At 41.5% G+C, this 12,500-nt stretch overlaps 2 protein-coding genes across 2 annotated transcripts in view; one reads left to right on the top strand and one right to left on the bottom strand.

Annotated features, from left to right (window-relative positions):
* LOC143286598 (C2 domain-containing protein 5-like) overlaps positions 1–12,500 on the bottom strand; it is an 81,968-nt gene that overhangs the window by 9,552 nt on the left and 59,916 nt on the right. Inside the window, exons 22-24 of the mRNA XM_076594230.1 lie at positions 6,917–7,027; positions 6,245–6,373; positions 3,566–3,652 (exon numbers count right to left, since the gene is read on the bottom strand). Coding sequence (XP_076450345.1) covers positions 3,566–3,652; positions 6,245–6,373; positions 6,917–7,027 — 327 coding nt within the window. The remainder of the gene's footprint in view (positions 1–3,565; positions 3,653–6,244; positions 6,374–6,916; positions 7,028–12,500) is intronic.
* Positions 9,665–12,500, top strand: part of LOC143286599 (nuclear factor NF-kappa-B p105 subunit-like) — a 15,936-nt gene continuing 13,100 nt past the window's right edge. The window contains exon 1 of the mRNA XM_076594232.1: positions 9,665–9,792. The gene's annotated coding sequence lies outside the window, so the exon portion shown is untranslated. The remainder of the gene's footprint in view (positions 9,793–12,500) is intronic.

The raw sequence follows: 12,500 nt of genomic DNA, 5'->3' as shown, positions 1-12,500 counted from the left end.
AGGCCTATCAATTGTATTGTAATCAAAAGTCTCTGTTTCCCCAGAGCTCTCTCTCTCTCTCTCTCTCTCTCTCCCTCTCTCTGATGTCTGTGATACATATGATAATGCAAAGGAGGTGGCTGAGACAGAGAAAAATATAAAAAATAAACAGAGAACGAAAAAACGAACAAATGAAATGAATGAACGAATGTTGTTTTTTTTAATGAGGAAAGTGGAATAAGCATGCAGTCTATTTTCAGTTTTACATTACACAGAAATGTCAATGAAAACCGATAGCATTTTTAGTAAAAAGTACACGTGAAGTTCATTGACATGCTCTATAACGTCTGCAAATGAAGTTATGAAGAAAAACTTCGTGCAGTGCAAAACATTGATCCCTATGAACACGCGGAATGGTCGGATGGCTCATCGATTTTGCCTGACATTGAGCAGGACGACATCAGTGACCACCTGATTCACCGAACCAGCTACTGCACACGAAAAAAAATGTTTAAAGCAGTTGTTGTTTAGCCTGTATGCTTTGTTTCTGTCTAGTTTTTGTACACTCTGTGTGTGTGTGCGTGTGTGTGTGTGTGTTGTTTCTGTTTTTTTGTGTACACTGTATGTGTGTTTGTGTTTGTTTCTTTTTCCTTCCACCCCCATTAACTCACTCAGTACGGTCAGTCCTCTCTTCTCCTCTACACAGACCCCTCGGATGTCCAGTGGGTGTCTGAATGACCCAACCTTTAGCTTCCATCGTCAGAACTGTGGTATTCTTTGTCAACATTCATCTCTTCAGTATAAGAGCCTTCCGCTTGCAATATCTGATGATGGTAATTGGGGTGAAACGCTGTTAACGTCGTCTCTTTCGCCGTTCGTATGGAGAGAGTTAAGTCTTGGAGAGTGCAACCAAAGAAGTGAACAGCATGAAGAACTTGCAGTTAAATAGTTGTGACAGGGTGTGCCACAATCAGCTGAAGTTATTTCTGATAATGACATGCCTGGTGCAGTTCTGTTTAAGAAGTCCTTCCTTCTTGTCATGAAACTTAAGTTTATGTTCACTATTTTGCCTTTGGGGGTGTCTATGGTTGGAATTCTGTGAAATCTTATGCCTGGCTCCTTTGTACTGTTGCCTGTGCAGCCTCGTAAAACATAAATTTTATACAGACATATTACAGCAAGAACTGGCGCTGAACTTCGACCCACCCACCCCACCTCTCCTCACACAGACACTGATAAATGAAATAAATAAATACTGCACACATTAAAATAAAGATTCTACACATCAGACAAGTTTTGCAGCTTATAAATATCCTCTTGAACAAGGGAATTGTCAACTGCTTTCGTCATTTATGAAAACAGTAAAAAAAATGTGGCCAGGTATGCTACCTTGTGGAACACCACTGAGAACACTAGATTTACCTGATTTATGAGATCCATCTCAAACATGTTCAGATCTGTCTGAAACTTCTAATCCATTTGAGAATTTTTCAACTCACCTACACCAAAGAATCAAATGGCTTTGATAAGTTGAATTATATTTTTTCAAGCTAATATTTATTTTGTGGAAAACATCACAGAAATCGGATTTACTGTCCAAAAGGGTAGGTTTCACAGTCCAATGCATGCATCATCTGACAGGACAGAAATAGTTTCATTACTGTCAAGCTACACACACACACACACACACACACACACACACACACAGAGTGTACACAAATCAAATCAAACAGAAACAAAGAGCACACACACACACACGCACACACACACACACACATACAGAGTGTACACAAATCAAACCAAACAGAAACAAAGCACACACACACACACACACACACACACACACACACACACACACACACACACACACACACAGAGTACACAAATCAAACAGAAACAAAGTACACACACACACACACACACACAAACACACACACACACACACATACAGAGCATACATAAATCAGACAAACACAGCACACACACACACACACACACACACACACACACACACACACACACACACACACACACACACAGAGTGTGTGTGTGCACAAACCAAATAGAAACAAACCATCCAGGCAAAACAACAACTGACCTAGAAAGTGATGATGATGATGTCACATCCTTGTGATTTGTGACAATATATTTTCTTTACCCTGATGTCATCTGGTTGTGGGCACCAAGCTGCTTCTCTGCTTTAAACTTCTTTCCTGTGAAGTAGCCGGTTCGGTGAACCAGGTATTCACTGATGTCGTCCTGCTCAATGCTAGGCAGAATCGAAGTGTCATCCGACCATTCCAAGTGTTCATACAGATCAATGCTTTGCACTGCACAAAGTTTTTCTGCACATCCTCATCTGCTGGCGTTATCGAGCGTGTCAATGTACTTCACACTTACCTTTTCACTTCATATGGTACCGGTTTTCACTGACATTTCTGCGTCAAGTAAAACTGAAAATAGACCGGTGATGTTCCATGTGTTCTTTTGACCCTCCAAGCAAAAACTTGTGTATCACGTGACTGGCTTTGCGTACACAAATGGGAGAGGTTGATACTGCTTTCATGAATGATAGATAGATAGATAGACTGAGACAGACAGACAGATAGATAGATAGACAAGATAGACAAACAGACAGGCAGACAACAGACAGACAGATAGATAGACAAGATAGACTTCTTCTTCTTCTTCTTCTTCTGCGTTCACTCGTATGCACACGAGTGGGCTTTTACGTGTATGACCGTTTTTACCCCGCCATGTAGGCAGCCATACTCTGTTTTTGGGGGTGTGCATGCTGGGTATGTTCTTGTTTCCATAACCCACTGAATGCTGACATGGATTACAGGATCTTAAACGTGCGTATTTGATCTTATGCTTGCGTATACACATGAAGGGGGTTCAGGCACTGGCAGGTCTGCACATATGCTGACCTGGGAGATCGTAAAAATCTCCACCCTTTACCCACCAGGCGCCGTCACCGTGATTCGAACCCGGGACCCTCAGATCGAAAGTCCAACGCTTTAACCATTCGGCTATGGCGCCCGTCATTCATACGGATCAATGCTTTGCACTGCACAAAGTTTTTCCGCACATCTTCATCTGCTGGCGTTATCGAGCGTGTCAATGTACTTCACACGTACCTTTTCACTTGACACGGTAGCGGTTTTCACTGACATTTCTCGTCAAGTAAAACTGAAAACAGACTGGTGATGTTCCATGTGTTCTTTTGACCCTCCAAGCAAAAACTTGCGTATCACTTGACCGGCTTTGCGTACACAAATGGGAGAGGTCAATACTCATTACTGCTTTCATGAATGATAGATAGATAGATAGATAGACTGAGACAGACAGACAGATAGATAGACAAGATAGACAAACAGACAGACAGACAGACAGACTGATCATGACAGTGAGTGTCTGTGTCATTGTGTGTTTGTAGGGTTGTCTGTGTCTGTGGGGTTGTCAGCGAGTATGGATCTCTGTGTGTATGTGTGTCTGTGTCTGGCTGTCTATGTGTGTGTGTGTGTGTGTGTGTGTGTCTCTGTGTCTATATCTCTGTGTGTGCCTGTGGGGCAGTCTCTCTCACCCTCAGCAGCATGTCAAAGATGTCAGCAAACTCCAGCTTGGTATTGATGTGGGGGAGAAAGCGAATCTGAGCCATCTGCGTGAACATCTGAAACCACACACACACACACACACACACACACACACAAACAATCTAGTAACAGTCTGACATTTGAACATTGACACGTCTGGTCCAGCTGACCCACACATAGGCCGAATCAGGACCGCCACCCAACGAAACACAAAACTCAACAGTGTTATACACAAAACTCTTGTCACATGAATAACAAGAGAGGCAAGGCCTTCGAGACTCACTTGTGATACACTTTAAAAAAACAAAAACAAAAAAAACTGTACACTGAGAGTAAAACACACAAGCTTTTTATGTATTGAGTATAATTTCAAAATGTAATGTTTAAGATGAGAAAGTTCAGTTTAAAGCAAATTAAGTCCCCTAGCATTAATTAGAGTAATTTCCCTTTTTTACACACTGCACCAAAACGTTTGCAAAATAAATAAAACTTCCATGCTTAGCAAAAGAAGTTCCTGTTTGAACAAAAAATGATAATAATGACTGCTCTTGTTGTTGTGTCAGAATATCAGGTCAAAGTACCAAGTTTAGAGAACACAAAAAATATAAACATAACAGTAAATGCAGTTTGTATATAATTAGGCTTCATTTTTTATTTTTTTGTGCCCATCCCAGAGGTGCAATATTGTTTTAAACAAGATGACTGGACAGAATTGAATTTTTCCTATTTTTATGCCTAATTTGGTGTCAACTGACAAAGTATTTGCAGAGAAAATGTCAATGTTAAAGTTTACCACAGACACACACACACACAGACAACCGAACACCGGGTTAAAACATAGACTCACTTTGTTTACACAAGTGAGTCAAAAAGAATAACACCGATTTATCCCATTAAGTGATTATACTTTTAATTTAACCTTATCGAGTGAGTTCGTGATTTCAGAAAGGGAGGAATTTTGCCTAGACAGGCATCGGGTTATCGCATGTGGCCACTGGTGACGGTTCATTAAATCTGACGTTCAAATGGTGGGAGGGGATTGAGGGGGGTGGGAGTCAACAAAACAAAGGCAATCAGCTACACCATCAATCCAGTTTCGGCGATGAATGACGCCGTTTTCTCCGGCACTTCATGGCTGCAGCGGCAATACAAGGGCATCCAGGAGTCATGACCTGGGTGCCGCCCCGCCCCCTTAGAGTGTAAGGAGTTAAGGGCCGAAACACTTGACTGAGTGGGGTTTCTTCTCTGAAGACCTTGTACTGTCCAGCTCTCCCTAGAGTTTCTTATCATTGCAAAAAATTTGGTCATGAGTGGTGTGTCTAGCGATGAATGACGTTTTCTCCACCTCTTCATGAAAAATTTGGTCATGAGTGGTGTGTCTAGCGATGAATGACGTTTTCTCCACCTCTTCATGGCTGCAAAAAAATTTGGTCATGAGTGGTGTGTCTAGCGATGAATGACGTTTTCTCCACCTCTTCATGGCTGCAAAAAAATTTGGTCATGAGTGGTGTGTCTAGCAATGAATGACGTTTTCTCCACCTCTTCATGGCTGCAAAAAAATTTGGTCATGAGTGGTGTGTCTAGCAATGAATGACGTTTTCTCCACCTCTTCATGAAAAATTTGGTCATGAGTGGTGTGTCTAGCGATGAATGACGTTTTCTCTACCTCCTCATGGATGCCATAAAGTATGGTCAAGGGCAACAACAACAAAAAACAAAAAAAATGGTGCTCCTTAAAGCTATGTCAACATGAATACGTGCCATGATGTGACATTTGGTATCTTGTTTATCTTGTTCTTTATTATTTGTTATTGTTCTTCATCTTATTATTACTATTATAAGTATATTGAAAAATAACCCTTGTATCTCAACAAATTAATGATTTTTTTTCGATGATCATTGATGGACCAAATGTTTTGCTATGTGAATGTTGAATCACACTGATGTCGTGAAATGTCAAAATATAACCTTGTGTACAAGGAGAAAAAAAAAAAAAAGTATGGTCATGAGTGGTGTGTCCAGCGATGAATGATGCTGTTTTCTCCACCTCCTCATGGATGCCATGAAGTATGGCCAAGGGTGGAATGTCTACAGTCCACACAGCTTGTCCTGCCTGTTTGAACAGGGGGCAGTTTTGGAGAGAGTGCTCTGCTGTCCTGTCTTCCTGTCCACAGGGGGCCAGGCGGGGGATGGCACCGGCTTCAGTTTTTGGCACAAGTCACTGTTCAGTCTGTTGTGACCGGTGCAAAGTCTCGCCAGGACAGTCTGTTGCTCTGTGGGTGGGGAATGTGTGGCTGTTGTCACAGATTGTTGTAAGTGCCCTGATGACGGACTTCATCTAGGCCGAAGCTGTTGTTTGGGCTGCTCTCCTAAGGCATCATTCTTGGCCAAATATATGGCAACAAAAACAGCAAAGCAGAAGTACACATGTCTGTCTGAGTGTGTATGTGTACATGCCTGGATTCTGACTGAATGACACAGGAAACAAATGATGAGCGCCCAATGGCAGCCATCAGTCGGTTCTAACAAGGCAGGCAGGCAGCCTGTTGTGCAAAAGACCCCTTGTTTGAAAAGCGCTTAGGGCTTGGTCTCTGACCGTGGATAGGCGCTATATAAGTCTCCATGTCATTCATTCAAGGAAAGCTGGCATCAGGTCTACCTGTCCTCACCTGCATGTGTCTGGTGATGCGAGGCGAGGGGACGCCGGGAGGAAGCTGCGTGTTGCACACCTGGAACCCCTCGGGGGACTGGGGGTCACGCAGGATCAGCCACAGGATCTCGTCTTTGGGGTCGTCAATCTGCCAGAGCCATCACCACCAATATCAAGTACCAGTTAGTAACCAAGTAAGCATGTGTATAAATGTGTATAATACACACACAAAGGAAGTTAGGGTGCCAGTATGCCGTACCCTTGACCACTACAGACCCAAGGAACAAAAGTCCAATCTGCTATCAAACAGTAGTAATTCAGAAAAGGAAAATGTATATAAGGGAAAAAGAATATCACCCATTTGCCAATATGGAAATCCATATGATACACCCCCTCCCAACCCACCACTCCCCAGCCCCAGCTATTTATTTATTATAGTTTTTCTTGTTATTATATATCCCCCCCCCTCCACCCCCCCTCAAGGCCTGACTAAGCGTGTTGGGTTACGCTGCTGGTCAGGCATCTGCTTGGCAGATGTGGTGTAGCGTATATGGATTTGACCGAACGCAGTGACGCCTCCTTGAGCTACTGATACTGATACTTCCCAGCCCCAGCCCCATTTGACAGTCAGGTTTGGGGGATTTTTTTGTTTTGTTTTGGGGTTGTTGTTTTATCTGCTTGAGGTTCGTACCTCCAGCACGAAGGTGTCCTTGTTGCTGAAGAAGGCCTCCACATCAGAGGGGTCCTCGTCACTGTCGTCTGTGGGCGCCCCAAAGGGACTGTGGTCCTGAGAAGTGTCGTCCTGCACACACACACACACACACACACACACACACACACACACACACCATAAAAGGTTACTCTTTCACTCTAAATAAAGATCATTTTGACTTCACACACGCAAGCGCACACACAGACACACACACACACACACACACACACACACACACACACACACTTGCACACACACACACACACACACACACACACACACACACACACACACACACAAAACACGTGTAAGCTAACTCTTTACACCCAATAAAGATCATTTTTACTTATTTTACTCATACACCCCCCTCCCCTCCTCCCCCCCCCTCAACCCCCATCTCCCTCCCCCAACCCTCCCCCCCCACACATACACACTGCACTGGGTCAGACAGCTCCTTTCATTAAATATTGTGATGACTCAGCCCTAGAAGACCTTGTCAAATTCTGATGTGGTTTATTTTGAGCAAGTCCAACTTTTTCAACCTAAAGAGAACTACCAGTACTTAGATCTTCATGTTCAGGAAACAAATAATATGATAATTTAAAAAAACAAAAAACAACTAAATACAAAAAATGAAAAGTCTCTATCATCAGTGACCTGTTCATCAATTATGTAAAGATTGGAAGAGTGTATGAATACAAAATACCTTGAAACTATCATTTATCATAAACTGAATTTTACTTCTGATACAAATTCTAACTCACACAAAAAAGGCCACAGTCCTGCATCCACTGTCTGCAGAGGTTCAGTAACATCACAGTAAATTCTTGAGTGAGAGTTCTTCAGAGATTTTACCATGCTTTATTGAACTTTTTTTGTTTGTTTGGTTGTTGTTTTTTTTTTGGGGGGGGGGGGGTAATTTTTTTTTTTATACATTCTTTTATATGTTGGTAAGCAGGGGGGGGGAGAGGGGGGGGGGGGCAGAGAGTGGGGGGTCCCTTGCTGTAATGATTATATAGGGATATGGTGAACAACGTCAAAACACAAACCCACCAGCCCAAAAAATAAATAAAGAATGACTCCTTCCCACACACACACAAAAAGTTGTTGAATGTTCACCCTTAACCCTTTCACTTCTGATCCTTGACAGAATGAGATCAGTGCGGCATTAGTTTGAAAATCCAATTAGACAACCACATGGTTTTTTTTCTGTATTGTCCATATATTCGATAGGAAAACTTTTTTTTTTTTTTTAAATGCATGCAGACAAAAATACAAAAAAATGGTGGCTCTGTGAAAGTAGTGACATGCTCTCTCCCTGTGGACAGCAGCCCAACTTTCACACAGAGAAATCTGTTGTGACAAAGGAGAGTAACATATATAACACATATTGGAGTGGAGTGATTGCCTAGAGGTAACGTGTCCACCTAGGAAGCGAGAGAATCTAAGCGTGCTGGTTCAAATCAAAGCTCAGCCGCCGATACTTTCTTCCCCTCCACTAGACCTTGCACTTGAGTGGTGGTCTGGACACTAGTCATTCGGATGAGATGATAAACCGAGGTCCCGTGTGCAGCATGCATTTAGCGCACGTAAAAGAACCCATGGAAACAAGATGGATGTTTCCTGGCTACATTCTGTAGAAAAATCCACTTCGATAGGAAAAACAAATAAAACTGCACGCAGGAAAAAATACAAAAAAAAAATGGGTGGCACTGTAGTGTAGCAATGCGCTCTCCCCGGGGAGAGCAGCACGAATTTCACATAGAGAAATCTGCTGTGATAAAAAGAAGTACAAATACAAATACAAATATTCCATGCAGAATATTCAGGACGAAAAAGGCTATGCCAGTCTTGAATAAAACGCTTGTTTGAGTTTGCACATTTCTTCCGTCATTGCTGCTGTACACACATGTCAAATGATTGGTACTAAAAGGACGGACATGTAACTTCCTTTTTTTTTGAGGAAGCGTCCGGGTCTGTCCCTGTGTAACCTTTTATCTACCCGGCGTGCAAGCTGAATCGGTAGCATAAAGCAACACTGACTTGGAGTTGTGTGCCCTGTATATGGAGAGAGTTACTTCTCTTTATTGCTGTTTATTACTTTTTGTGTACCTATAAATCAATGGAAAAAAAAACAAAAAAACGCCATCCCTAAAACAAGAAGACCAGATAAAGAATGGAGACAAACATCCTAACCTATAACTTCAGTCTTATCTCAGTGAAGGGACAGCCCTTCATTGACCAGCATAAGAAGGGTTAAAGTCCAGATAAAGAATGGTGACCAACATCCTAACCTATAACTTCAGTCTTATCTCAGTGAAGGGACAGCCCTTCATTGACCAGCATAAGAAGGGTTAAAGTCCAGATAAAGAATGGTGACCAACATCCTAACCTATAACTTCAGTCGATCTCAGTGAAGGGACAGCCCTTCATTGACCAGCATACAAGGGGTTAAAACAACATGATACCACTGCCAGAACAAACATCATCCCCACCCCCACCCCCAACTTGGTGACCAAAACACACACACACACACACACACACAAACACACACTCTCTACAGGACAGAGTTAATGAGTGAGCCTTGTCAAAGACGCCGAGATCTACTGTTAAACCACAGGTTAAACAGACGATACAATGCTACTGAAATTATACAGTGGCCATGGTGGAGGGGTGGGAGAGTGGAGGGGTGGGGTGGGGGGGGGCGTGGGGGGGGATAGGGAACAGGGCAGGGGAGGTGGGGTGTTTTTAAAACTTGGGAACACTTGCAAATGCAAAGTCTTGTGCCAAGGACAAAAAGACTGTGTGAAAATCAGGGACAAGAGGTTGTGAAATGAAGCAGCAACAGTGACCAAGTATGGAAAACATTTTCTTTCTTTTTTTCTGCTTCTCTACATGCTCTGTGTGTGTGTGTGTGTGTGTGTGTGTGTGTGTGTGTGTGTGTGTCTGTGTGTGTGTAGGTGCATGTTCTTGCATCTGTACATCTGAACATGTGTGCCTGTATGTTTTCATGTGTTTAAGTCAATGCTTGTGCACATGTCATGCATGACCTGTCTCAGAAGAACTCCAAATTCTGCAACCTGCCAAACTGTTTTACATGATGAATGATAAACATAATGAACAAAAAAATAAATAATGAAACAAAGTAAGAAAAAGAAGGGAAAGAAGAAGAAGAATGATGAAGGTAATGAACAAAGAAAGGGAAAAAATGATAACAAAAATTTAAAAAAGAAAGAAAGAGAGAGAACGAACGAACAAACGGAATTGTTTTAATGAACTCTGGCCATGGACCACAATTCAAAACCAGGGGACTGGGGGTGGGCATGGGAAGGGGTATTATAACACTTGAATAGATGACACAATATCATAATATTCATGGACTTGACATTAATTCTACTTAATTAGGTCTGAGTATATGATTTCTCCTTTTGATCGCATGGAAAATAAATTTTGATACATGGAAATTTCTCTGCTTGTTGTTTGATCGGAGAAGTGAACTAAGAGACATGTTTAAACAGTCTTGAAGAAATGTTGTCCGTAAATCATTATATACAGAACAAACAAACAATAAATGGTATTCAACTTCTAGTTCACCTTGGCAAAAAGGACAATGCTTTAAAACATCATTTTCAGTGTACCTATTAACATTGTTATTTAAAGGAAGCACATTAAGAGAGAGAGAGAGAGAGAGAGAGAGAGAGAGAGTGACAAATCAGTATTGTCACTGAAGAGATCCACTGTTCAAGCACAGGAGAGCACACAATGTCACAAGACCTACACAGTGGCTGAGTGAAGGGGGTGGGAGAGTGGGTTGGGGGAGGGGGGGGGGAGGGCCGATGAGGGTGTGGGTAGGCGGTGAGGGGGTGGGGGGGAACTTCCAGAACTTGGCAACAGCTTGTGACAACTGCCTTTGTTGTACTGGTGACAAGACTGTGTGTGTGAAAGTCCTGCAGGGGACCAGGGGTTGTGAAATGAAATTAGCAACAGTGACCGAGTATGGTCAACATTTTCTTTTCTTTTTTTCTGTTTCTCCACATGCCCTCTCTGTCTCTCTCATTCTGTGTGTGCGGGTGCATGTGTATTTGTGAGTGTATATGTGTCTGTGTGTGTTTGTATTTGTGAGTGTATGTGTGTGTGTGCATTTGTATTTGCAAGTGTATGTGTGGCTGGGTCTGGGTTTGTGTGTGTGTGTGTGCACACTTGTAACAGTGTGTCTGAATGCTCGTTCTTTAGTTTAGCATCTTTTCACTATCAGTGATATTAGACAATTAAAAATAAAAATTAAAAAGGGGTGAGGGAGGGGGGGGAGGGGGAGTGGTGGGGGAGGGGAGAGGGAAGAGGAAAACAGAAAAGGTAGAAAACTACCAAAAATGCATAACTAACAAGTAGTTACATTTAACAGTATTAATTCAATAATGATAATAATAATCAGAAACCATTAACACAATTCTGAAGTACATTAAAGGAATGTAGAAACAGGACCATGAACTAATGCCTGTGAAAGTTCGACCATAAGAACCTCATAAGAAATAACTTTCCAAAAATCATCTGCAGAATAGTTATTCTCTTTGAAATACTTGGGCAAGAAGGTACATAACTGCTGACAGTGAAAGTGAAACAAACAATGATGCAAGCTGAACTGCTTACCACAGAATCATGTAACATTTTTACTATACTTTGTCTTCATCAAGTTTTATATGGAAGAAAGTAGAGGTTATGAATCTTGTATAGCAAGCTGATGTATTCTGTATCTTTTCTTTAAAAATATTCTCGGGGAATAATGTCCCTTTATGTTTAAAAATTTTTTCCTTCCATCGGTTATGTAATCAACCCCATGCTGATTTTTCTAACAAAGTGTATGCCTCTTTTACGGAAAGACGGACATGTATTTTTGTCAATTTTTCTGAATCTTGTGCTCCTCTTTTAGCTGCTTTATCAGCAGTTTCATTGCCATGAATGCCCACATGAGAAGGCACCCAACAAAAACTGACATCAGTCCCCTTAATCCTCAAACAATGTACCAAATGATTTCCCTCAATAACTAAATCAGGTCTTGTTTCAAGGCTAAATAATTCTAGAGCATAAAGTACTGATTTGAAATCAACAAAAGAATGCTATTTTCGAGAACACTATTTGATGGCTCACTAAGTAGTTCAGAGCTTGTATAACAGCAATTAGCTCAGCCATGAATATGGAAAGATGTTTTCCAATAAAGTAAGATTTTTTTAACAAAGTGTATGCCTGTTTTATGGAAAGACGGACATGTATGTCTGAATGTGTATAACTGTATGTGTATACACATGCTTCAGTTACAGCTTGTGTACATATTATCACAGGCCTCACAGCAACTAAGTTCTGCAACTTTTCAAACTGTATCATACCAGTAAAAATGAAAAATAAACACAAACAAACAAATGATTAATCAATAAACAAAGTTGGGGAAAAAAAAGAAAGAAAACAGAAAAGCAAGGCAAAAGGTAATGAACTAAGAAAAGAAAGGGATTTTCTTTTTCTTTTTTTATAAAGAAAAGGATGAGAGAAAAAGGAATGGACGAAACAAAGA

Source organism: Babylonia areolata, chromosome 10, assembly GCF_041734735.1.
Source record: "Babylonia areolata isolate BAREFJ2019XMU chromosome 10, ASM4173473v1, whole genome shotgun sequence".
Taxonomy (NCBI): Eukaryota; Metazoa; Mollusca; class Gastropoda; order Neogastropoda; family Buccinidae; genus Babylonia; species Babylonia areolata.
This window is presented reverse-complemented; position numbering and strand designations above follow the sequence as displayed.